This window comes from Rousettus aegyptiacus, unplaced genomic scaffold, assembly GCF_014176215.1.
Source record: "Rousettus aegyptiacus isolate mRouAeg1 unplaced genomic scaffold, mRouAeg1.p scaffold_m13_p_11, whole genome shotgun sequence".
Taxonomy (NCBI): Eukaryota; Metazoa; Chordata; class Mammalia; order Chiroptera; family Pteropodidae; genus Rousettus; species Rousettus aegyptiacus.
Window position 1 is genome coordinate 46,698,845 of NW_023416286.1, and position 26,618 is coordinate 46,725,462.

General features: G+C 39.5%; 1 protein-coding gene across 8 annotated transcripts in view; it reads left to right on the forward strand.

Annotated features, from left to right (window-relative positions):
- The window catches only part of PSD3 (pleckstrin and Sec7 domain containing 3), a 487,816-nt gene extending 464,041 nt beyond the window's left edge, over positions 1–23,775 (forward strand). For all 8 annotated transcript variants that reach the window (XM_036228767.1, XM_036228768.1, XM_036228769.1 and 5 more), the window contains one exon: positions 15,310–23,775. In XM_036228767.1, coding sequence (XP_036084660.1) covers positions 15,310–15,525 — 216 coding nt within the window. In that variant the 3' untranslated portion in view covers positions 15,526–23,775. The remainder of the gene's footprint in view (positions 1–15,309) is intronic.
- Positions 23,776–26,618: the final 2,843 nt, after the last annotated feature.

Below are 26,618 nucleotides of genomic sequence, written 5' to 3' on the forward strand. Positions count from 1 at the left end.
AATATAGGAACCACACATTCATTTCTGATCTTTACTCCATGCTTGCTTGTTGAATTGGACAGGATTTTATGGAAGCATTAAGTCTCTTCCTGAGTTACAAAATTTTTGTTTTAAAATGTGGCATTTGATCCACTACAGATCCATGGACTAGGTTTTTTCAGGGTCAAGCAAGTCCTTGTTCTAGGAAGATGAAGAGAAATCATTCCTTTAGTAAAGGTAAAAGTTTATTAACACAAACTATGGGGGCCTTATCAACAAAAGACTGGAACAAATATTTTTATAAAACAAACAAAAAAACCTAAGCAGCAGCTCGTCTTTCCCCAGGCTTGTTCATTCTTGGGAAATGAGAGTTCTCAAAAAGCAATCATAATCTTCACACTTCTGGAGAGGCTTTCAGCTGTAGGTTCTTTTAGTTTCACACGTGCTAATTAAATTTCCCAGCACCTCAGTCCCAGGCTTCCAGCACTCAACACCTTGCTTTGCACCCTTGATTCTGAAGGCTTGAGACCTGTCCCCAGGAGGTGGGGACAGCTGCAAGACCATGGAAAGGCTGGCACTGCTAGAAGCACTTCTGCTTTTGAGTCTCCTTGGTGCCCTCTCCCTGAAAATGTAACCCAGCAAGAGCCAGCCAAGAGTCATCTCCTGACATGAACTTAGAGCAGCTTTTGTGGGGATAAGAGTCTTGCTTTCATCACACTGTCATGTCAAGGAGCCTGCAGATTGCATGCCAGGACCCTCGGCTCGGCTCATTAAAATCAGACTCCTGTGCTAATATGTCAAGCATGTTGGATTGTCTGTTAAGCTGCATTAGCTTGTGTCTACCGGGAAGGTAGAAGGGCACCTCACTTTATAAATGTTATCTTAAAAGATTTTTATAAAAGTAATTGTTTCTCAAAAGTGTATCATTATTTTTCACTAGCTTAAAATTGAAGTAGTGTATCTGGTAGGTCCACTTTGCTATTATTTGAGCCACCAGAATGTGTCCTATGTGTGTCCTGTGTGGGAGAGATCCTTTGCTTGCATGGTGTTAAGTACTTTGCTTTATAAGCAGCCTTCCCTGGGCAGGCTGCTTCATTTCCTGCTTTGTGTATTTTGTTCACTGCTCTGTCCTCAGCTTCTAGAACCTGGAATGAATGCTCAGTGCGCATTCATTGAACAAATGAATAGAATCGTATTATTGTACATAAAAGATAACATAAGAGGAAGTAGCCCTCTGAGAATGCTTAGTAGCTCTCCTGAAAACAAACCTGATAGGCAGGAGAGGATAAACAGGAGTGTCTACAGTTCAGTGTAGACACACATGGGCCTCACATGGGCAGTGACAGAAGGGGAGCTTTAATCTGCCTGCAGACTTGTCACCACCAAGAAAGAATCCTAGGCAGGAATTAACTCTCACCTATTCCTATTGTCAGGGCCACCCTGTGATTTTAAAGCATTTTTTATCATTTTCACATCTTGGTAAGGAAAAATCACTTTTGTTAGAACATTAGGCTGTCAGTAATAACACTATGGGTTGCTCCTAAGTTTTTGCATTTCTTTAGTTTATTTCTCAAGGTGTTTTGAGTACAAACAATTCCTGTGGTGGGCCAAATTCACAGCTCTTCCTATGCCTTCGAAATTCTCCAAACCCTGACAGTAAATGATTAGAAATTCTGATAAATAAGAAGGTTCAGACTTTTTTTTTAATTCTGCAGAGAGCAAAGAGACTTCCATCTATCTTAGCCTGTTAGAAAGAGATTCAAAGCAGCAAACTTCACTCAGAATGGGCTACAATTAACTAAATGCATGTCTCTTTCTTTGTTGACTGTTAATTAGGAGGGTCGTTTTGTTTTTGACTAAGTCTACAAGCTGTGACTTTTTTAGAAGAGTTCACTTGGAATCTAATCTCATTTTTGAGAGAGTTGTTAGGCTTCGCACGTCTATGTTAAACTCACCATCATTTATTTACCGATTTCAAAAAATATGCGAACGAAATAGCTTCATTTCCTTTTAAATTAACTTATTTCTACTTTATTCAGTTCTCATTGCACTTAAAAAGTTAGAATTGATCTCCATGGTTTTGGTACATTTGAAAATTTATTAAGATGTGACAGATGGTTTGTATGGGATTTAAAACTTCCAAAGATCCAACTTTTATAAAGCATAGTAGCTTGAACTATGCCAGGAAACTCCTGGGCCCTTAAAGAAACAGTCCAAGAAATTCTGTTGATAGCACTACAGTTGGCCCCAGAAATTTGGCTTTATGTTTCTTTAGCCTTTGAAACAACAGTAATTAGAAAGCGAAGATACCATTTATTCCAGGATGTTTTTCATGTAACATAAGATGTTTTCAGTGACTTAAGTAATTAATTCAAAGACTTGAGTAGGGAAAAACTGTGCAGCAACCCAAACCTATTAAAAGCATGACTAGAGATGAAAACATGACTACCTTGGAGATACTGCAAATTCCGTTCCAGACCACTACAGTAAAGCAAGTATCACAATAAAGCAAGTCACATGATTTTTTGGTTCCCTGTGTAAAAGTTTATACTATACTGTAGTCTGTTAAATGTGTAATAGCATTATGTCAAAAAAAAAAAAAAAACAATGTACTGTATATATCTTAATTTTTTAAAAAATGACTGGGCTGTAAGACATTTACTGACGAGGGATTACTGAGGGTCAAGTTAATAAAAGCTCCTAAGGGTCATTGTAGAGAAACCTGGTGGCAGACCCGATGCCAGTGAACTTCATGTGGCCATCAGACCAAATGTCAGCATGCCTCTTCGGCCAGCACAGCGCGGTATTTGTCTCCACTGCAACACGAATGCGTTTAGGGAAGACATGCAGTTCCCGCGTCACCACTCCATATCACATCAGCTCTGGTCGGTGTTTGCATGGTGCTGTTGGCCTGGCCCCTGAAGACATTCGCGTCTGCCATCCCTGGGCGGAGGCTGAGCCAGTTTTCTGTGCTTTTTGTCTCAGATATTTGAATGCGGGCTTGGGAATCAGCTGTCCCTTCATGGTTAGAAAGTGGATACTTCCAGGTATTTGTGTTTTCAGGTTCTAATCCAGCAGTGGGGTAAGTCCATTTCCCTCTTGCCTTGACCCGGATGCAGAGTAAAATCCCCTTGGCATAATGGGCTAGAATTCAGCCAAGTGCCCACTCCTGAATTGTGACCTGGAGTAGAGTAGGCTTTTGGCTTAAAGATAATTAGGACCCACAGCAACCACATGGCTAGGAAATTGAATTTTTGAAAGAACATATGTCCACTATATCAAAACACATAAATATCTTAAGGGATAACATTTTAAATCTAGAAAAGCTAGGACATCCTTGAGGCATGATGCATCTTTTGAATTTCTGATTTTTGGCAGCATGTAAAATGACATGATTCCTTCTGAAATTGATGTATTTAAGTATAAGAGCACATTCTGCGCAGCATCATTAGGGAAAGTCAAAACAGTGTATATGTAGAAGTGCACATAATATAAAATTTTCAGTTGTATTGTTTGGTTGGTTGTCGCAGGATGGGGGGGTAGTCTGATCTATTTCTTTTTGAACAAATTATCTGGTTGTGACCTTAGCCCTGTTTCCTCAGATTGCTCATTTTTTATTTGTCCACATCGGATAAGTAATGAGGACACTATGGACCACTTCTCTCGCAGCAGCAGTGCAATGGCATATCTTAACACAATGCCACACATCACGAGGCAGATCAACCTCAGAAACGAAATGATCTAACTATTAATTTATAAGTGGCCTTGATCATAAAAGAATAAAGGAAGCAGTCATTGCCCTTTTTCTCCCTAGTGAAAGCAAAGGAGAAATTTCATTAACTTACTTAAAGAAGATGAGTAGCAAGTTTCAGTCTTAGCAACTGAGCCTGGCCTGGAATCCAGTGCCATCTCCTTTACAGAAAACATCACGAGGTAATTACATGTCTCTATCTAAGAAGCTAAGATACTGCAGTTTAATAGAATTCTTGGAGAAATTTAAACACTTTTTTTGTAGTATGCTAAGTATTATAATTGTGAGTCAAAAGCTAGAGACCTCAGATCAGCAGTTGTCTCAGTGCTCAAGTCCAGTTAATAGAGACTAAATTCTTGCATTGCCATTTGGCACTGCACTTCATATGACATGAAAGAAGGCTGAGAAGCTTGGGATTTAATCTGTAAAGATGATGTGCTTTCAAAAGGAGGAAAAGCTTAGCAGTAGGATCCTTTGAATCACGTTTTAAATAGATGATTGAAAAGAATTAGGGTCACACCCTAGCAGACAGAATAAACAGCTAGTCATGTGACTTGAACACCCTGTCCCTAAGTCCCTTCTTATGTCGGAAATGTCTGCTCTGATGAGAGTCACTGCTTTGAGTTTAGGTATTGTCTGCTGGAAAAAGGCAAATACTTGCAGTAATCAAATAGTAACTTTGGAGAAATGACGAGACTGGGAGTTTGGCCATTTGAGTTTTATCCTTGTTGTGTTTGTTACACAGTTATCCTCTATGGGCCTAGTTTTCTGTCTATAAAATGGAAATGAGATTTGGCAAACTAGTCTATAAGGTCTCTTTCAATCCTATACATATTTTTTAAGAGAGTCATATTAACACCAATTAGAGTATTAGAATAACTCCCTCAATACTAAGGTTGTAAAACACAGAACAAGAATATTTCAATTTGCAGATGTCAAGGGATCTAGACCAGCAAGCACTATCCAGTAGAGATGTAATGAAACCACATGTGTAATTTTAAATTTTCTAGTAGCTACATTTAAAACTTAAAGGAAGCAGGGGGGATTAATTGTAGTAAGACGTTTAAATTTAACAAAATATATCTAGAATATTATCATTTCAACATATTATCAATATAAAACATTAAGATATTTTACATTTCTTTTTTTCTTACTAAGTCTTCAAAACTTACTCTACATTTTATACATGTAGCATATCTCAGTGTAGACTAGCCACATTTCCCATGCTCTGTAGCCACATGAGGTGAGTACTGCTGTATTGGCTAGCACATGTGTAGACCAGGCAACCTGTTAAAAGTCAGCCAGGGATTAGGAGGCATGATGACAGGCTGGGGTACAGGTTTTATGCTTACTTTAAGAACTAGAAGCTGAGGAGGTATGATACGCAGCTATTGTGCACCTATAAGGCTTTACGGTGGTTTGCAGCTGGTGTCCATTCTGATTTAGCAGTGCCTGTGCTGTACCAGTTGTTTAATATTTTGATTATTACTTCTGGATGGAGATACAATAAAGAGGAAGCCCACCTGGTGTGAGTGCCTTGTAGCTTTTTCATATCTGGAGCTTGTGAGATAGGAAAAAACTAAGTACATTTCCCTTACAAAGAAAGTTCTCATGCAAACGATGTGAACTGCCTCCTTCCCAGTTTCCTTACACCTGGGATGACCAACCCCTAGGGCCACCACTGGTACCGTCTGTGGCCTGTTAGGAACACAGACCACACAGCAAGAAGTAAGCAGATGGCAGGTGAGCAAAGCTTCATCTGTATTTGCAGCCTCTCCCCAGCACTAGGAGCACCAGAACCTGGTGCCAAAAAGTTTGCGGACTGCTGCCTTACACTTTTCGGTAAATGGCCCTTCCCATATGTTAGTTTGTCGACTGCTGGTACTGATTCCTTTATTGGGCTGACGCTGGAATCAGAACAATGAAAAGGGAGGAGGGATATGCTTTTGTTTGTTTGTTATTTTTACCTGGAGTACTTCATCTCTGCCCAACTACATTAGGTTTGTTCCTACTATTTTCCAGAAGAATCTGTATGTTTTGAGTAAGAGTTTTAAAAGCTGGTTTGCTTTAGTACTGATCTGAGATGAAGAAGCTTTTTATGGGGAGCTGGCTATTAAGGTTTTTAGGTGTATCTAGTTCAATAGACTTAACAATGAAAACTTGAAATATTTTTTTTAAGTTTTCTCTGGAAATATTAAGACCAAAAATCATATACCAGCCAAGAGTTGTTTGCTGTAAGAACTCTCAGCACAGCATTCACTAGAAGGCTAGAAATTGGTTTCGTTCGTGTGATAGACTTCTTGCAGGAGCAATCAACAACTTGTCTGCTTGTGTCCCGACTTGAGGCATGCACTTGAAGCAGGATATACAGAAGACACAATGCTGATCATACACACTGAGGAATATGCAGAGTACTTTCACAGTAGCTTTCTTCCCTGACCAAGTCTGGCCTTTGACAAAATTGCGAAATAGATAAATCATGGCTGGTTCTCCCATTTCCTTTTAGTGCCCTATTCCCACCTCATGGTTCGCCTTTCTCTTCCAAGGCTCAGTATTGTGTCTTCTTCCATATATCTTGCTTCCAAGTAGCTATCACCTACTTAGAGAATCCTGAAGGTTTACAGGTGGAAAGTGACTGCATCCCCTCACTCTGCCCACATGGAACCTGAGACCTGGATGGAGGAAGGGATCTAGCTAACTAAGGTCTATTTGCTCAGTGCCCTGACTCCACAAGTTCAAAGATATGTTACCAAGACAGGTTCAAAATTGGACGCAGAACTGGTAAGATGGTAGCTTATGATATATCCCACTTAGAGGGACAGTTGGACTAGAAATACAGAAGGCATAAAAGCGCTTTAAGCTCAAAAGCAGTTTATAAATCTTGGGGATGAAATGTCATGGGAGATTAGGGAGGAAGGTAGCTTAGAGCAAAGGTCCTTCAAAGCCTCCTAAAATCCAACTTTTAAAATTTCCTGGAAAGATTGACCCTGTTTCTTTATGACTGACATTGGCCTTTTTGGAGCTGTGAGTCTGTGACAGACAAGCTATAATGAAGAACTCTGGGAACGCGCCTCAGAGGGATACCTTGTATGACTTCAGGGAGTTCCAATACGCTCAGAAGCATAAACAAAATATAAACTGAAAGATTAAGAGCATGACCTGTATAAAAATGTCATAACAATCTAAAATTTTATTATAGAAGTGATATCCATAAGGAAAAATTCAGTGGGAGACAGACAAACTTTTATCCCATAAGAGCTAAAGTTAGCCTTTTATCCAGATAAAATTACCAGTCTCCCAAATTATTTATCTTGGGTATATAGAAATTTCATATCCCTGGGTTTCAAAGGACGATTTTCTTTCCATTTTACTTAACAGCAAAATTTTTAATTCCATTAATCCAAACAGGGTGTATTTATTTTTCAGTTAATTTTATACTTGGCTATTATCAAAACCCTTACAAGGCCAAGCTGGATGGGGCCGCTGGGAACTGGAATAACCAGAGCCCGCAGAGCCAGAAGCCTTGTGAGTGACAGGTCTTTGTAGGACCACCCTGTTGGTGGTTTGGAACCGGACGGTGCATTTGTTCATTTCTTGAATTTTCCACTGGGGCAGGGGTAGTAGAGTGGGAGTTGTTCTAACGCCTAAGTGAGCTTTATGGACTTTTAAATGTAGAATTTCGAGTTGACTTTTTTAGCACTTTCTACAAACCCAGTCCTTTTTGTGTATATTATAGCTTTGTGACCTCTTCTGCTTATATTATTATGCAAAAGGAAGCTTTTTGAAGTGTTTTTTTTTAATTGAAGTCACAAACTTCATTTAGAGAACAATAGAGAAACAAAAGGTAGACTGAAATGAAGAAATTAAATTCATACTTCCTCAGGTTTTCCTAGAAAGTCACAAATACAAACCATATAAATCGAAAATGTGTGTATTTGCTGTGCTTGGGCAGTGGGTTACCACTGCATGCTGAAGCCTGACATGGGAGTAACACAGAGAAAAAAAACTTTAAATTTTTCTTTTAAAAACATAAGTCCTCGCATAACTTTCAGATGAGAACTTGTGAAACACTCGGTTTTGAATGTAATCACTTTCTTAAGTTAGCAGGTAGTTGTGGGTGAACCAAATAATCAAGGAGAAAGTCCTTGCAGATCAGGTCTGCCATCATTCTCCATAGAATGCAAAATGGAGATGAACAGTCTTTATTTGAATAAGTAGTTACTTCAAGAGCTCCTTGTTTCATTTGCTCGTTTACATTTTTTAGTTTCTTTTTTTTCCAGTGTAGAGATCTAGGACCAAAAAGTGTTTTGCTCTGTACATGACATTATTCGTTTTCTTCTCACTTCATTTTAAGATGGCCTTTTACCCTGCCTGCATGAGAAAAGGGAAATGTCAGGAAGAAATGTACTCAGGATTTGATTGTTAGAGCAGTGAGACCTGAATGCAAATGGCAATATTGTGTTACAGTTGCGAGTGCGGTTTTGTTTTCATTCAGGTTATGGCTATGTCATATTCATATCAGAGGTCAGAAGAAGATAGTGTTCTAGTAGATGGAATAAAAAATGCTATGTGGGGCTCCAGAGAGAAGAAACCAGTTGGTCAGATGCATATAAATTTATATGTGAATATGATTAAACTTCTTTGCAAATAATATCAATAGTTGTGATTTTTTTTAAGCAGGCAGTTAACATTCAACCTAAGCAGCAGCTTGCTTGGCTTTAAGTGTGATGGTTTGTTTGTTTGTTTGTTTGTTTGTTTGTTTTATTTCTCCCTAACAGGCAAGCATTGCTGCTAAAGGACAGGGATATTCTTTTCTACATATTCGAGAAGTACTTTTACAGATTATTGAAGACCCACTTAAGAAATTAACAGAGCTCAAAAATGTGGGAAGGAGATTACAGAGTGAAGAAAAAACTTTATCTTAGTACATAAAGGAGCCATTAAGCTTTTAAATTGTCTTTAGCTCTTCATCATAGGAAGGCATCATGAAAATAGCAAATCTTAAGACGGAAATGAAGAGAGAGCTTGCCAAATGGATAAAACCAAAAAAAACGTTCAGATACTCCCCTGCAGAGTAGCTGCTTTGGTATAATCCCACCTCAGGTTGTTTATCTGATAGTGGAATTAGATTATGTGGTTATACTGCTAGAAATCTATTCACACTGTTGGAGAAATTACTAAGGAAGGATGCTGAGCATACAGCTCTGAGGTTTTTTCTTAAATTGATCTGAGAATGAATCAGCAGAGACTAAGACAAAATCTTTAATAACCTGACTGAAGGCAGCAAATTGTCCCTGAGGCACATTTTCTTGTCCTCAAACTCTTTTTGCCCTTCTTAATGAAAGACACATACCTGAAAGGACTATGTAATGAAGACTGAATAACAATTTAGGAAAATGAATTAATGTCATACCTTTTAGTTACAAGCACTGTCAACACCAGGCCACCTGACCCCAAGATTGTTCTTTTCACTGTCACAGTGCTTCTCATCTACATCCCATCTCATTTTTAACCCTACCTGGAGCTGTGTTAATTTTTGCATAGTGATTGCTTTGTGGTATGAAATTATATTAATTAAAACATTCAGAGTTTTTTGTAGTTTCTTCTTCCCTTTTTCACTGGTTATAGATATTATTGACAGAGCAAAGAAATAAAACTTCATTATTGTTATTGTTTGTTTAGTGTAAGCAGCAGATTCTTCTCTGTATTAATATTGAGACTACTGCTCTCTGACCCAAAAGGCTTATTAGAATCTCAGTATTGAAGTATTTACTCAAGGGTAAATGGCATTTTGATGCATGTAAATTACATATAAGGATGATCAAGCGGAGCAGGGGAATTCACATGTAAATAGCCACTGACAAATCTTTATCTTTTTAAATGGATACTTTTATAAGGTTAATTTAGAAGCTACTTTTCATGTCATGAGATCTAATAACTATCCAAAGAACCACCATGATCACATACGGTGGTCCAGTTTCTCTTTATTTTTAAGCTCAACATGGACAATAAAATTTGGTCTTCATTTACTGTTATGTAAGAGATGCTCGTGTTTTCTGAACCTCAAAAGTATGGTATAAACTACTTTTCTTTCTTGATGGCAAGAAAGCCCCAGTCTTAAGCATGACAGCCAGCCCTTCGGTGCACTGTGCCGGGTTTGCAGTGTGTAGCGTCTTGAGAGCTACGGTCAGGTGGATGTGGGCAGGAAACAGGCAAGTCTTTGCTGAGTGGGTGGCGCACGAACCGCAGTGCTGCCTCACACGGCCACCAGACCTTAGTGTTTTTGTTGATAACATGGGAATGGTGGAGCTCCGAAGACTAACGTGTATCCCAGAGCTACTGACTCACAAACTTACCAGACATCTGCCTCTACGGCAGCGTATATCCATGCGCCATATCGAGAGTTCGAAATACGTTTCATACTAGATATGAGACATTTATTTTCTCATATTTGTTCCTTCTTTCCATTCATACATTCAGCAAATATTTAGTCAGTGTGTACTGTTTGTGCTGGGGATATGATATATTAGTAAACGAAAGCGAAGTCCCTACCCTCACGTGGTTGCATTCTAATATTGGCAGGGGGAAGATAAAGAGGATTTTTTTTTTTTTTTGTAAGTAAAATATAAGGCTGATGATGAGAAGTACTAAGGAGGAAAACAAAGCAGTGAACAGTGACAAGAATAGGTGTTTGCAGTTTTAGATTTGGATAGCCAGGAAAGGCCTCAGTGTAAAGATGACGTTTGAGTGAAGACCAAAAGAGATGGAGGGGAAGGAATGCGCCCTGTGGATTCCTGGGGGAAGCGCTTTTGGAGCGGAGAGAACAGTGGGCACTAAAGATCCGAGAGCAGGAGTGCTTCTCCTGTGTTCGGGGAGAGCCGGGAGGCAGAGAGGCTGGCGCCCAGCGAGCACGGAGAGCACTGAAAGATTAGACTAGAAGAGGGAGAAGGGTCGGCACAGATTAGGTTTTTGTAGGCCATTTTAAAGATTTGAGGTTGGGAAAGATTTTTAAGAATGAGAAGCCTTTGGAGCATTTTGAGCCGAGAGGACACACTCTAACTTATGTTTTAATATGGCGTGGAAGTGAGGGGAGGGTGCGGTGAGGGCTTGTGGGCAGAGAGAGAAGCAAGGAGACCAGTTCGGCAGCTATTGCAATAATTCAGGCACAAGAGGCTGGTCTTGGTCCTGACTGGAAGTGTCAGAGGTGGTGAGAAATGAGGAGATTCTGAATCTATCCTGGAGATAGCCTAGGAGGTGCTGACAGAATGGATGTGTGGAGCATTGGGAAAAGAGAATAATCAAGGAACAAAGTTTTTACTGTCGAATTTCCTTCTTCATGATTTTAGAAGTATCTCTAGACTGCACCCTAACTACTAGCTTACTGGTCATTAGCTTGATCCAGAAGCTGATATAGAACTCTCAGTTTTTTAGTTAACAGAACTCTTTAGTTATCCTACATGAGGCAGGCTTATAGGGAAGGACTAGGGGAGCTGTACTCCAGCACCCATAGAGATTAAGCAACTGATGTAAAACTGTTAATGGAAATAATAAAATAGCCATTAATTTAATATTCATTATGTGACCACAGTGTGATCTATAGTGGAATAATGTCCATCAGTAACTTGTTGAATATTCAGAGAAACCCCAACAAAGCTACGTCACACCAAAGCCTATTAATCAAGCATGTATTTTCCTAAACAAAATGAAGACCGGAGGTACATGTGCAACTCAATTATGTTTGCTTTGTTGTTGTTTTTATAGTAAGACTAGCTGAGTGCTGACCATTTTATTAATTAAGAACACTTTTGGCTGCAGATAACAGAAAACCACCTTGACTAAGTGTTTCAACAGTTTGAGCGTTCTTTATCTCGCTTAAGAAAACTGGAAGTGGACAGTTACTGGCTGCTAAGTGTTGCCATCGAGGCTGTATGCTCTTTCTAAATTTCTAATTTACTCTCCTTTTTTCTTTTCGTGTTTACCATCCAGACATTTTATCCTGCCACTTTTTATCAGGATCTCAAAAGCTGCTTTCACAAAAGTACCCTAGTCAACTTCTACTTACCTATCATTAACCAAATATAGGACACATGGGGACAAGGCTGACTGGCAGAGGTGGTAAGGGTTAGCATTTAAACCATGATTCCTCGCCTGGGGCTAGGCACACTGACATCCTCCGTAAAAATCACAGTTCCATTAGCTCGAAAGAAGGGGCTGCTAGGGAAGCAGCAGTGACTGCCACAATATCATAGACCAGCTTCTTAAGCCAAAATTGACCATTTGCACAGGATCGCCAAGTTTTCAGTCTCTGAGCTGGTACATCAGGTATTTTAAAGTGATTTAGAAATACACTTCCCGCTGCTGCTTTACTTTTCTTACATACCAGCTTTAAACTTAAAACTTAAATTTCATGATTGGTCTTAGGGAAAAGAAATAAGAATCATGTCTTCTCTGAAAAGAAGAAAGGAAATAAACCCTCCCAAAGATACCACATGGTTGCATAGTTAGGAAGAAATATGACTTTCTCACCCCCAAAAAGAGGAGATATCAATGAAGAAGGGACTTTTAAAGTTATGTTCATTCCTGTTACTCTTCAGGGCTTCATGCAGAGCTATTTCTTTATGCAGAAGCAATCTTTTCTTGGCCCCAAAACCTCTGGATAGAGTTACATATTTTGATGAGTCTGTAATCCCAGAAGGACATGGCTTAAACCGATACTCACTGAATAATTCTGAATTGAAAGATGTTTTCCTAAAACATTTCGAAGAGGCATTTGGTTTGGTTTCAGAGATTGGTAAAGAGCAAAGCTACGTTACTGGGTTTCACAGCCTCTGTCTCTGTAAACCTTTGTAACTCAGAAATAGAGCACGGCCATTTGAAAGTTCATAAACCCACTTTGCTTTCCTTTACTTTCTTTCTCTGAACAATGACTGAGCGCCCCCCATTTTCTGACCCCCTTTCGCCCTTTACTTTGTTTGTCTTTTCTTCTCATATGATGATGACTCAAGTACTGTCAGTCTTCTGTGCTGTGCCTTTTGTTTGTTGATTGACACACTGCTGTACTTTATTTGAGACAACAGCTTTGCAGCTGGAGCTGTAGAATGACTGGACAAAATGGTTTTGCTTCATGTTTTCCTTCAGGTGAATTTTCCCTATAACATCAATTTCTTCAAAGACTAGTAGACAACTGGCCCTATCACCTTCTCTCCTTTTGTCCCCTTTCAAGTCATCACAAAAAAATTGTCCTGCATACCTCTTTCATTGTATAAATGCCCCAGCTTTGTGAAATAGAATGCCTTCACTGGTTTTCTGAATCTATTTTTAAACTGCCTTTAGATCATTTTACTAAACCTTGTTCATATTAAGAGTAGTTCTTTCCTGCATTTTAATCTTACCACCAAGGCAGTTTAGAGACAGATTAAATAATAAATTCCTAGAATGAATAAGACTTTAGAACTAGTGTGCCCTTTGGATACTGTCTACTTTAGTCCCCTGATTTCACTGATGCATAGACCGATGTGTAGTATTGGTGACATATTTTAAATTAGCAAATGCCCTTATTAAACCCTATGTAGCTTTCTAAGATAAGCTTAATATTTTATTCTTTTACTTTGTTACTTTATTAAAATTATAATGTGTACCAGTAATCCTTTCAGCGGCAATGAATAGTACCTCATGAACAGTGGCTCAATAACCCCTAAGGGTATATTATTCATGCTTAATTAACAAGATATTTAGAATTAGTAAGGAATCTTAGAGTCAAATCCAGCTTGCTGTCGTCGAGAACCCAGTCTCTTTCTGTCTTTCCATTTTCCTCACGCCTGGCATCTTCTTTTGTCTTGTGCCTACTACCCCATGTCACAGGGTGCAGCTTTAGGAATCACATCCATGTCAAGGAAGGAATAAGAGTGAAGGGCTAGCACTAGTGGCTTCTACTCTAAAGCCTGTTCCCTTTATCAGAAAGCAAAATCGCTTTCCCAGAAGCTCCTCCCACCGCCCAATAGATTTCTTACATCTCATGGGCCAGAATATTCATAGTTCATCTTAGCTACAGGAGAGGCTGAGGAAGTAAGTATTCAGGTTTTATCAACCTTTTTAGTGGGAGGAACATAGAAAAAGAGGGGCTTGAGAATAGCTTTTGATTGCCCAAACCAACAGCTTATATCAGAGTAGTCATCCTAAAATATAAATTCATGTATATTTTTTCATCTCCAGGGAAGAAATATAGCTTAAGAACATTGAGCTCTGGAGTCAAATTTCCTGAGTTTAAATCTTATCTTCACTTCTCTACTAACTCTGACTTTGGACTTTGCTCTGCCTCTATTTCCTTTACTACAAACAGAGATAATGATGTATCAGTTGTATATGATTATTGTACTAATGACATGAAGTTAGCACTTGGGGATTCTATAAATGTTACCATCATCAACCAAAGCTTGGCATCCCTGCATAGATTCTGACCAAACTTAGAATAAGCTTAATGACTAGCATCTTGTTCCCACTTTGGAACAAAACAACTTGAAAGAGTATTTTCTAATAGCTTCAACTTCATAATTACTAACTTAGAACAGAGATATACAAAATCTCCATCTGACTAAAAGAATTCTTAAAAGATTTATAGTCATAACAATTTGCCTGCCTTTACTGGGACAGTTTGTAACTGACATGTTCTTTTGTTTAGAAACAAAATACTGTAGGCTTTCTATAAATCCATCATGTATTAAAGCAGTATGGTGAAAGACTTATTTTGACTAGAATCTATCAAATCAAGAATCTGAGACCCTTCTGTAATTTGCAGTATAAATAATAGTTCAATATAGTGACTCAGAAACTTTTTTACAAAGTACCAATTAAGGTTAGGAAAAAAAAAAAAATCTCTTCAGTGTTCTCAATTATTCTTACAAAAAGAAAAGAGGAAAAAAAAACAGAAAAGGAGAATCAGGAGCTGTTTAAAGTGTAGTGGATACTCAACAAATAATTGAGGATGAAAAATAATTTGTAGAATGAGCAAAGCATCAGAAAATAATTTGAAGTTTGGCAAGGAATCCAGAGCAGCTTCTAGAAGATGTTGGTGTCTCATAGGGGACTGAAGAGTAGGAGTCACCACAGACTGATTCGTCAAGTCATCTTTGTAGACTTGAAGTCGGGGAGAGAGTAAACAACCCTGTCCGAGCAAAGTTCAAGTGCAGCCTTGTTCACGTGAGGGAAGTGCAAGTGACTGCAGACAGTGCTGGGCCATAAGAGCCTTCCAATCACCACAAACCAGAGTTTATAGCTCCTCCTGCTTACACCTTTCTTGTGCTCGAATGTTCAGGAAGCGTGATTCCTCCATCAAATAGCCAATCATTCCAAGTTGACATCCCTTCAGAATGCAGAACAAATGAGAACCAAAATTCTGTCTTCATGTCTTATCCAAAGGGATGAATCCATCATTCTCCTATAGCAGTTGCCCACTTTGGGGAATCAAGTCAGCGCTTCAACAGTCAGTCATACTGTCCAGGGAGTTAGCACACTAGGCGTGTCGCACGTAGGCATTTGTGAGGAGTGTACTGACTACCATTCTTGTCTGACTTTCCCTCCAGAAAACCCGTTACGAGACTTATGTCAGCATTCTAAATGAAGGTGGCCAGAAGCTCCTGAATAACAGCGAAAGTGAGGCTGCAGGACTGAAGAAGTCGCATTCGAGCCCTTCGCTGAACCCAGATTCATCTCCCGTCACTGCCAAAGTCAAGCGCAATGTGTCAGAGAGGAAAGATCACCGACCTGAAACACCAAGCATTAAGCAAAAAGTTACTTAGAATCCACCTGCGACCAGGAAAGTGCTGGTCATGGGGCAAAATAGAGTTTTTCAAGATCTTTCTGGTAAATCCGTGAATATATTTAAAAAAAAAAGTCTGTGACTAAATGGTGCATTAGTAACATTTTCTATTGTATATTTTTGTTAGTTTCTGTACAAATTGTCCCTTTGCTCTTGATTTCTTTGCTTTGATGATTTTTGCTACTTGATAACTAATGCACCTTTTTTGTGAGGGGGAGGGGATCATGATTTCAGACTGAATTATGTATCACTTCTCCTTTGATTTTCTCTCGTTTGCACTCTGCTCAGTTTTATGTATTCTCAAACCAACTGTTACACTTTTTTTTTTTAAGGTTCAAAAATTTACTCTATTGTGAAACACTTAACTGGACAAACTTTGTAGTTTAGTAAATTCTAGCCAGAGTAATCCAAGCCTTTATATGTGAAATCTTGCCCAGTCACGGAGGTGGAATTGAGCACTCAGAGAAGTTCAATTCAGAGTGACAGTTCAGGGAATCGAGATGTCGCACTGTGATGCAGCCGTGCTTGCATCTGAGCAGCTGTTGTGGAATTCTGACCCTGCTGGACGCAGGGAAGGGGCGCGTGAAGATCGCAGGACTGGAGAACTTAGGAAGCATGACGTAGCTTGCTTGAAGTGTCGAGTCCATTTCAGCCAAGCCAGAAAAGAGGAAGTGGAATCTTTTTGAAGTTTGAGGAAAGATGACACTGAGTTCGTTTTGTTTTCTAAAGGATCGTGACAATAATCTACTCTTGGGGAGCTGCAGCAGTAGGCATGTGTTTGGTCTATAGGAAATTGTTACATGACTTCCACAAGGCCTAGACAAGGAACGAGAACCATTTCTATCATCAAAACCCTGCCATCCAGGAATAGATATAGATATAGATATAGGCATGGTGTTATCTCCTGACCATACGAATATTGGGATCTTAACCAAAACCAAATAAGAGGGAAAAAAAGTAGCTGCAGTTTTCTGGCAATGGAATTATGGGTAGAAAACTGAGGAATCTGCTGGTTGCATAGAGAGTCGCTTAGTTTATTCTTATCTCAGTCTCTGATAGCCACTTGGCTCTGCTACTACTGAATTTTATTTTAAATCCCTTTTTTCTATCTATTCAAAACAGTCCTATTATCCTTACAGTTATGGGCTTGTTTCAGTGATGGTCCCTTTGAAATTCAGGGTGATAAACAGAGCATCCTCTTGTACAAAAAGGAGAAAGGAATGAAAATTGAGCCCGCTATGAGTCAGAACTTTTTTGAAACCTATAAAATGATTTTGAAATCTTGAAACTTTGTGATCCTTAAAGCTATAATCTTCATAACTTCAGAACTAATAGAATCTCTTCTAATATTCTTCCCTCCCACAGAAATTTGCTCTAGTTTATTAGCTAAAGGTACTATGACCAAAGAATCAGGGACTCTGCATGAATAGCATGGTTCCATTGAAAACCTGCTGTTAAACCATGGTAGTGTCTAGTGATATATTGTTCTGATGTACCAGCATCTAATCACAGTATTATTTATTCACATGTACTTCCTTCACCTACATAAATGCCCATATTTGCTGGTGTCCAGAAAAGGGAAACTCCTCTCTAAGGTTGTAGCTGCTTGCTTTGTAACATTTTGTCACATCTTAGAGAAACTCACTCTAACCTTCTGTCTTGTTTAGGTCAAGGCAATGACTAAATTTGTTTCAAAACCAAGAAACAAAACAGGGTAGTTACCAATATGGCTCTTGTACCAGATTCATTTTATAGCTCCTGACTGAATCCAAGATTTCCACAAGGGAATCGTCTTTCCTCCTAGAATCTGAATAATCAGCCTGTTTGTTTTCTGCCTAGATAATTAATCCTAAACTGGAGGGAGAGAGGTACCTACACCATGTCATTGCTGAGTCTCAATAACTACAGAAATATAAATATCCCTGACTGGCTTGAATGTGTTTGCCCACAGTGCAAGTGTGTCTGTGTATATAGAATGTCTCTGTGTATTTACTCATAGTATACAATAGATGTAGAATGGTACCTTGCTACTGTGTTTCTGACATTTAGAGTAGTTCTAAAATAACTCGGTTAGCATCAGCACCGCAACAGCATTGTTCTCATTCTATGACTCACTAATGTTATCTCTAGGAACTTCTGGATATGCTAATAGGTGGTTGGATGAGAAGGGCACTTTTGAAGCTGTGATATACTGGGTTTGCATAGTTTATCTTTAAAAACAACTGCAAGGTTATTTGATGAGCCAGGGCATGGTGCTGTCCATGTTTAAAGGATGGGCTGAGGACACCTCCTCCCTGAGGCATCTGAGGTTTTTGTCTGTTGTCAGTGTGCCTAGCTGTTCAAGAATTTATCTTGTCAGAGGTAATGGCCCCAGACGTGACTGGATTCTGAGAGTCTTGCCCATAGCCAATCGTATTTTCTTTTATGGTATCTAGTCAGAAGAAATTGAAGACGTTTCCTTTCACAGCTAACCCTAGCTTACCGCCCAATTCACGGTACAAGGGAGCTCACCTCCTTTCCTTCCAAAGGTACTCCACCTCCCCCAAGTCCCACCTCTCACTCATACCTCAGCATCAGGAGTCTTGGATAAATCATCAGTTCTCTTCACATAAATACTCTTAATATTTACTATTCAGTCTAAAAAAATCTTGATAGTTGTCAAAATACTTTGGTGGTAGTCTTGTTGCACAATTGACCATAGAAGTGGTTCATATGTAACATCTTTGATTGTTTCAGGGTTTGTTCACCCACCTTGCGTATTGACTGTCACAGGGAGGTGTCAGGAATTTCTCGTTAGCAGTCAAACTTAATTACTAGCATGCAGGGTCCTCGTTTTATTGCCAGACCATAGATATTATCTGAAGTGCACTTTAAAAAAAAAAAAATATTGTTAACTCTTAGCAATGCCTAATTAAAGCAAGCAATACTTCCGTGCATTTTAATTAATCTCAGTAAAACCACGTGTGGGAGCATCCTGGTGGAACTGCAGTTCCTGGATTATGTGTAACTTTTTCTATTGCTCTTAGGTAAAAGAGGATAGGCAGTGACTCCGTGAGACCCTCCATGCTTCTCCGACTGTTATCCTGATTCAGAACATGAGGACTGTTTGCTAGTTAGAAGTGATATGAGAGGATTAATTCTGGATAAGGACAGTTGGCTGGCTTTCTGAGGCCAAGCTAGGGTTGGCCTCTTGAACCTGTATTTCACCCTGTGGCCAAACCACAGACCTTCTGAGGTTGGAGAAGAATTTAGATAACAAGCAAGGAAGAAGACCAAGACCCCTTGCTGGCTAAGCACAAAATCAGAGTTTTCTGCTGGCCTTTGTCTGCTGCTCCTTCTATCATGTAAAGAGCCTGGGAAGATGTTCTCAGGTGAGGCACAGCCTGCTGTGGCCAGGAGCTGCACCTCTTCTCTGCCTTTATCCCTAATCTTAGACAATTGGAAGAAAATTGGCATTACTATCAAGACTTTCTTAGGTTTTATTAGTGGTCACTGGAATTTGAATTCGTTTGGCATTTTTCCTTGTAGTCATCAGTGAACGCTTTTTAAAGCCTGAATTCACAGGGAGTTTCTTAGCCTCGTTAAATCCTGATCTCTGTCTTTTGGTTCTTGTGGACCTGATCAAGTTTTCAGCAGGTTGGTAGCTGTCTCCCTTAATTTCTGCATTGAACAATTGCTTCACTTCTCAAATGACAGAATTTTTTCCAATTAGAGAATTAGCACTGTTAAACAAGGAACCAAAGTGGCATTCCAGGAGTCTAGTTAATGAGTAATAGTGTGACTTTGGGTTTAAATAGCACCTGCTTTTCTCACAGAACATCTAAGTTACTTGACAGAAAAAGATTAGTCACCTTCCTAAGGCAAATGAGTCTCTGGGCAGACCTTGCTCCAAAGCTTTTGGGCTGTCCCTTCTCCCAGGCCAGGCTCCCAGTCTGCCCCAGGTCAACAGATCTGTCCACTAGGCTTTTGACGTTTTTCACCATCAAGTCATCCAGAGGACTTTAGCGAGGAGTAAGTAGTTCACCACAAAATACTCCCAATAAGTGATAGGCGTTTTGTCACTGCTTCTCCTCTCATGTTCCTTTGCAGTGTCTCACTCTTACAAGGAGGATTGATGTCCAAAGTCATCGCCATTCCCCTTTTGTACCTTTAGTATCCAAAACCCAAGTGGGCAGCCTTCCGCTTAGGACGATAACTGGCCTACTGCATGCAGAGAGAACGTCTTCATAAGAGAGAATGTCGGTAAATACTTGAATCTGCATGACGGTTTGTTGACTTGAATGCAACAGCAAGAAAATACTGCAAGTTAAGTAATTGTATATACAGTAGGTTTCTTTCAGTCTCTTTGGCTCATCCTATGTAACTTACATGTGCATCTGTAGTATTGAAGCCTTTTGGAAAATCATATAGATATTATGTCAGACATCAAAGAAAGTGCTTTCCGTCACCTGCCAATGTTGTATTTGTGGGTATTTATAGTTGTATGTATGTATATGTATCAATGTGTAGATTGTATATCAGTGTATGGTATATGTATATCAAATTTATTTTTGTCCTTAAATAACTAGAGTGATATGAAAAGCAAGTAAAAACCTCATAGAATTGAATATATAATGCAGTTATTGAGAATATATATATAGTGGTACTGTTTTATTGAACTTAAATTCAAATGATATTTTGATTAAATTTTTGTAATAATAAGATTTTGTGCTAGAAAATTCCATCTTTGAGCTTTGAATCACCAGGGCAAAAATGACTCTGAACTAACTTTGTGAAACTATTTCAGTGTACTGTGTACAATACTGAAGGAATAGCTCACTATAATTTGGTATATAATTTGGAAAGAAAGAAAGAAAAAAAAAACAGGCAGCCTGTGCAGTCTTAGCAACTTCAATATTAAGAGTGCTTAAACATAAAGTCAAACTGGCAGTGTGGGGCTTTTTACAAAATGTGATGCTTCAAAGCACACGTTCTTTATTGTTGTAATTAGTCCAGAAAAACGGAGCTTTCAGAAGAACTAAGTAAATACCACCATATCATTTGTGTACCTGTGTCTATTTTACAGTAGATCAAACCACTTTCCTGGCACTACATCTTTACTTTAAAGAAATATTACAAATACTGAAGTATATCAGGGCTTCCCAAGATCGGGTACTGTATTCTTGGTTCGCAGTTGCACAAACCAGCATCTGTGTCACAGGTAAAAGAATTTTAGGACAAGCTATGGACCACATTAAAACTTTATTTAATATTTTTATACTTAGGTCTCTTTTCCTGCCTCTCCCCAAAGAAGAGCCACTGGCCTTAGTTGTTTGAGCTTACTGCTTATCTGACAGCGTGTACATAGATAACTCAAGATTAAAATTTTATTAATCAGCATGTTTGGTGTATTTAAAGCAGCATCTGCGTGTGTTTGAGTGAGTGGTCGAGCGCAGTGGACCTGTTCAAACATACTGCCTCATGTTCGTGTATCTGATTCTGAGTCAGAGAACTGGAGTTGTGGAGCGGGAGACGAAACTTCAGCTCCAGGCTACAGTAGTGTGTTGGTAGTTACACCTGAGCTTTTTTTTATTAACTCTACAGTCTCAAACTATTTTTGCAAATATACCATATTTCCTAATTTGTTCTCGACGTGCAGTGATCTGGCTCTGTGACTGATCAGCAGGGTCTTTGTTCTGCAAGAGTGTTTCCTTCTAAAAATTACAGTGCTTTGCAAAAACATCCATTTGATTCAGAAATCACATACAAAAGGAGAACAAAAATAAAGTTTCGTTTTGGGCCTTAATCACTTGAAATGTTTGGATTTTTAATATAAAGCCATGTAGGTTATAAAGCCAAGTGACCATTTGGCATGGATAATAATATCCACTCTGCAAAGAGTATATATGCACATTGATTTTTTTTAATGCCATTGGGATACTTTTTTTAAGCTATAGAAAGAAGAGGAATTCGATCAAATTAAAGTCGGAGGTGGGAGGGGTGTGAGAGCTGCTTGCCTTCTCTTTGGAGTAGACATGCATGTAGTCAGTCCTCTACTCCTGAGAGACTCAGAACCCGTTTACTGCCTCATTAGGTGTGTAAGGGGAAAGGTTCACACATCTGGGCCTCTCACATGGGTACATATGCTTGCACTATGTCCACATAGGGAATCTTTTATATAAACTTAAGACACAAAGGGCCAGAGTGTTCTAAAAGAGGTGATGAACAAAGGGGGTGGAAATTGCGTCACAGGAATGTTTTCCAAGTGCCAGGGGCGAGTCTGAGCTCTAGTGTCTGGCTCTGAGATGCACTGCATTTTAACAAATCCGTGAGGGGATACTTATCACATCCTTTCTGGTAGACCGCCAAATTGATGGCTCGCTTGTAATTCACGAGCAGCTGCTCTTCAGCACCCCTCAGTAGACCGGGGAAGTTCCAGAAGGCTGGTATGCACCATTTTCCGGGGTGGCATTGCTGCTTGCTCTGAAGATCATTCCATTGAGAAAGGAGTGCAAACGGAGAAGCCACAAAGCACTTAACACAGGAGCACTGCTGTGCCTGTCACTGCTCCCCTCTGCGCCTCCCTGGTGAGAGCTCAGATTGAAGCTTGCTGAACAGTTAAGTACTTTTCCATCAGCAACAACAGTGAGGATGGAAATGGGAAGGAACCTAGCTAAAATATGTTTCCCTTTGCAGGGCAGAGAGCTAAATTCTCGCAAATAGTGTTATAAAATAAGCACCTTAACTTCAGTTCCTGAAAATGTTGGTTAATGGAGAGAATTTTGGAGTTTCACTTACTATTTCCCTGTGATTCTGCCTGGGTAAGTCTTCAGACACAAAGTTGCAGCCACAAACCTGTTAAGGGCAGCACCGCAGGTCTGAGGCTCCTGGCTCTAACTCCTGAATCTGGGGCAGCCTCCAGAGGGTGACAAATTATTCTCTCTGCGTAGAGGAGCTCTGCCTGGCTCTCCACTCCACTTGGGCTCCTACTGAGCATCAAGCACATCCTGGGTTTCACATGCTGCTTCCCCAGCTTTAGGAATCCAGCTATCCTAATAACGGGCTGATTCTGTGGAGGCAAGATATCAACTCTGAGAGTGACTGAGTCACTGGGGGTGACACATGACAATGGTATTAAAAAAATTCTCTGACTGAAGTGGAGACCATATATTTTGCCTTTGCATGACAGAAGTTGGCACATTGAGCTCTAACCAGGGATGGATGATATCTTTGCCTTTGTACCCAGATTTCCAGAAATGGAAAACATTTCATTTCCATGGGAAGGGTCAGGGAACACTAAGCTTATTGCTTAGCCATTCTGCTCAGCCCAGATGAGAGCTGTTGGGTAAAGGCCTAAATGCCTCCCTGCATTCTCTTCTACCTCAAGATTTAGGAGCCCAATTCTAGAACAGAAATTTACGCAAGTGGAGAACCGATACTGTCAACCTTGATTACTGTAGAACAGGCAGAAGGGTGATAGTTTGTATCCTTTAGTATAAAACAAGCTTTTAACCTTTCCAGCCTGTTAGCTAGGTTATATTTACTGTGGCTCAAATTAATTGGCAGTGTGGAACATTCCTTTACCTTCAAAGTTTTCTCCATCAGTCATTTCAGTTTCATTGCAGTCCTGGTGCCATATGTCCCTGCAAATTGTGGAAGTAATTAGTGGCAAAATAGCAGCCTGCTCCTTTTCAGTGGCCAAACTGTCAGCATTAGAAGACTTAGGTAAGCTAGTGGTACCGAATCTTGTACTGGAAACCTGTTCCTCACTACCACCCATCAGATTTAAGAAATGCCATCTCCTAGAAAATTAGGGCATTTATGGTGGTCCTCTTTTGAATGGAACAGTAATTTATGTGGATATTGTCAAAGTGTGTAAAGACTATTTTGAAAATTAAGTTTACATTTTACAATTGCTTTATTTTTTATTAATTGTTGTACATAAATATTACCCTCTTTCATTATTGTTGAAGTAAAGCTAAACCATATAGACAAGCGAGTCACCTGATGTGTATAGAAGCTGTGATATTTATAGTACATTTCTCTATTGTGTAAATGTTCATGAATATAACTGTTCCTGTGTTTTTATAAGTTGGAGGTAATTTGTTGTTTTACAACAACAAAATTTATTGCATTTAAATGGTTTTTATGTAATAGAAATCATGCAAAATAGTAAAGGATTTAAAGTATGTATATGATATATGTAAATGTAAAAACTTTAGGAAGAAATAAATCGAACAAATTTCAATCATTTGGGAGAATGTTTTTATTTGCTTATTTAAGCACCTAGAATAATACCTTGAAAAATCAAAACAAATACAACACACTCTTTCTTCCATAAAAAGACCACCACAAGCCCCCCAGTGAGAGATTTGGCCAGGGAAATTGAGTAAGGTAGTGAGAAAGACTCACCTCCATTGACTTCTGTGAAAAATTTGTGTTTGCATAAGGACGTTGCTGAGACTGAAGCGCCTACTGTCTTCTTTGCGGGGGAGGGGGCCTTTGTGCAGGGGAGGAACAAAACCTTTTGAAGTAATTTCAAGAACACATTTGCATTTCCATTTACTAATACTTCCCATCAAGGCAAAGGACCAGAGAGAGAGAGAGAGGAGTTAATTATTGCCTTAAAAGGCAAATCGCGATCACTGCTTTATGGTGTCTTAAATATACATTTGTGTTCTTATAACCAAATTTAATGTTAAAAATAACATCTGTGGCGTTGGAAAATGAAAAAATAAAATTCTACCCTAGTCACTTCTGAATATTGTAGAGAATGTCTTATGTTTGGGGTTTGGGCTTTTTGAAGCAAGGTCACTGGTTACATCCTCTTAAATGGAACAGCTGCCTGGGAGAGATCAAAACTGCTATTATGTGTAACTCAAAGAAAAAAATGGTTTGGGGTTGGTGGACAGGTCTTTCAGCGTTCCTTGACTTCCACTAAAATTTCCTGTTTAGAATGTGAATCTCAAACATGAATCCTCTTATACAAATATTGAATCATATTGTACATCTGAAACTAATTTTATATGTCAATTTTATCTCAATTTTTTAAAGAAAAAGACATGAATCTTCATTATCCAGTTTTCTGTCCTCTGGAGCCAGGCATTTTGTGTAGCTTGTCATATTCTGTTTGTTGCACAATTAATAATATCAGAACCAAAGGAACTATAGAGATTATTTTTAAAAGATGAACACTTATGAGAGGAAACTAAAACCCAAGGCAAATTAAGACATTATAATGAATAAACTAGCTAATCTAAATAATGTTTCATCCTTAAGATTAATTCTGTTCAACATACTCTGAGATTTACCAGTGAGACTGCTGAATCACTCAATTTTTATTAAAAAATTGTAAGCGGTGGGAAAAATTAGAGACAGGCATATTGGAGAAGAGTGTGAGTTCTGGATGCTGTCAACCAGCGAGCTTGATATTAATTCTGGGCATAGTTTTGGAGTGAATAATAAGGGAGGCAGCAATCACTGGAAGCCACGCTGGGTTCGTAAGAACAAACCATTTCAGACTGCGTTCGTTTCTGTTCTGTTAAATTAGGTAGATATGAAAAACATAGTAGACAGAATATCTGAACTATAACAAATTTAACATAGTATTTAATGAAGTATGTCTGGGCAAATAGAGAAATGTGATCTGGATGTTAGTACAGTGGGTGGGTGTGTAACCACTCGAATGCTGCTAATTAAAGGATACGTATCAACCTGGTAGAGCATTTCTTATGTCCTGCTGCAGAGCTTGCCTTTGGCCCCATCTGTTCAACATTTTAATAACTTGAGTGAAGCTACAAAAGGGGAGTTTGTTAAAAATGTGTATTCATAAAGCTGGGAAAGAATGATAATACAAAATGACAGAAATCAGGATTCCAAAAAAATCTCATCAGGCAGAGAAATGGGGCAAAGTAACAAAGTGAAATGTAAGCATGTACAATTTCATATTTCGGTTAAAAAAAATTACCCAAGATCAAGAGAGGACCTTGTGTTGCATAATATAGCAAGTGCAGAGGAGCGAAAGCCTCCAACTTTAATCCACAGCAAGCTCAAAGAAATGAGCAGAGCAGTATAGCCACCCAAAAACACGGTGCTATCTCAGGCATACTCTCTGTCCGTAACGTAAGTGTTGTCTCTAAGACAGGAAAGGTGAGTCGCACTGCTCCGTACTAGTGACGCTGCACCTGCACAAAGGGCCTGGAGACTGGGAGTCCAAAACCAGAGAGTATTCAAAAGCTGCAGCCGGGATGGCGAAACATCTGAACAATGAAATGAGAGGAACATGGGAGGTATGAACTGGGAATGGTTAGCCCATGGCAGAACCAGGGAAGACTGGTTTTAAACGTTTAAACGAGTCTTAGAAGGGAGAGCAACGAGAACTGTGCTGTAGCAATCCGAGGGCATGCACTGGGGTCGGTTATTAGCACCTACAAGAAGAAACAGTAGAAGGGAGCGCTTTCCACTCAAAGCTGGACATGATAGACAAGTCCTCTGCCCCTAGAGTAGTTCAGATGTGGGTTTGACACCCATAAGGTAGTGTGGTGGGGGTGGGAGGCAATATTGAGGAACAAGGGAAACTCCAAGTGGGTAGCTGGGTTGTAATAACGATGCTTCATGATGTTGTTATTTAAAATATCTACTGAGCACTTAGGTGCCTGGTATTTCGCCAGCTACATAGCATGGATCCTCTTGTTCATTCTTTACGTAATCCTATGATGTAGCACTAACATTTGTCCCATTTTGCTGATGAGGAAAAGCCTGTATCAGGCACCAGTGCTGCCTGAGATCCAGGGCAGGAACAGTTTGCCCGAAGGTGTTTCTCCATCTCTGTTCTGGCCTCAGCTTTAGCTTTTCTCTTTGAGCTCAGATGGGGTCTCTCTCGGTGCTCTGGTAACACTGTTATGGACTGAATGTTCACGTTCCCACCAAAATTCATGTGTCGAAATATAATCCCAAATGTATTTGGGGGTCTCCGGAGGGTGATTAGGTCATGAGGGTGGAGTCCTTGCGAGTGGGTTTAGAGCTCGTATAAGATGAGGCAAGAGAGCTTTCCGCCGCCATGTGGGGACACAGCGAGAAGTCAGCAGTCTGCAG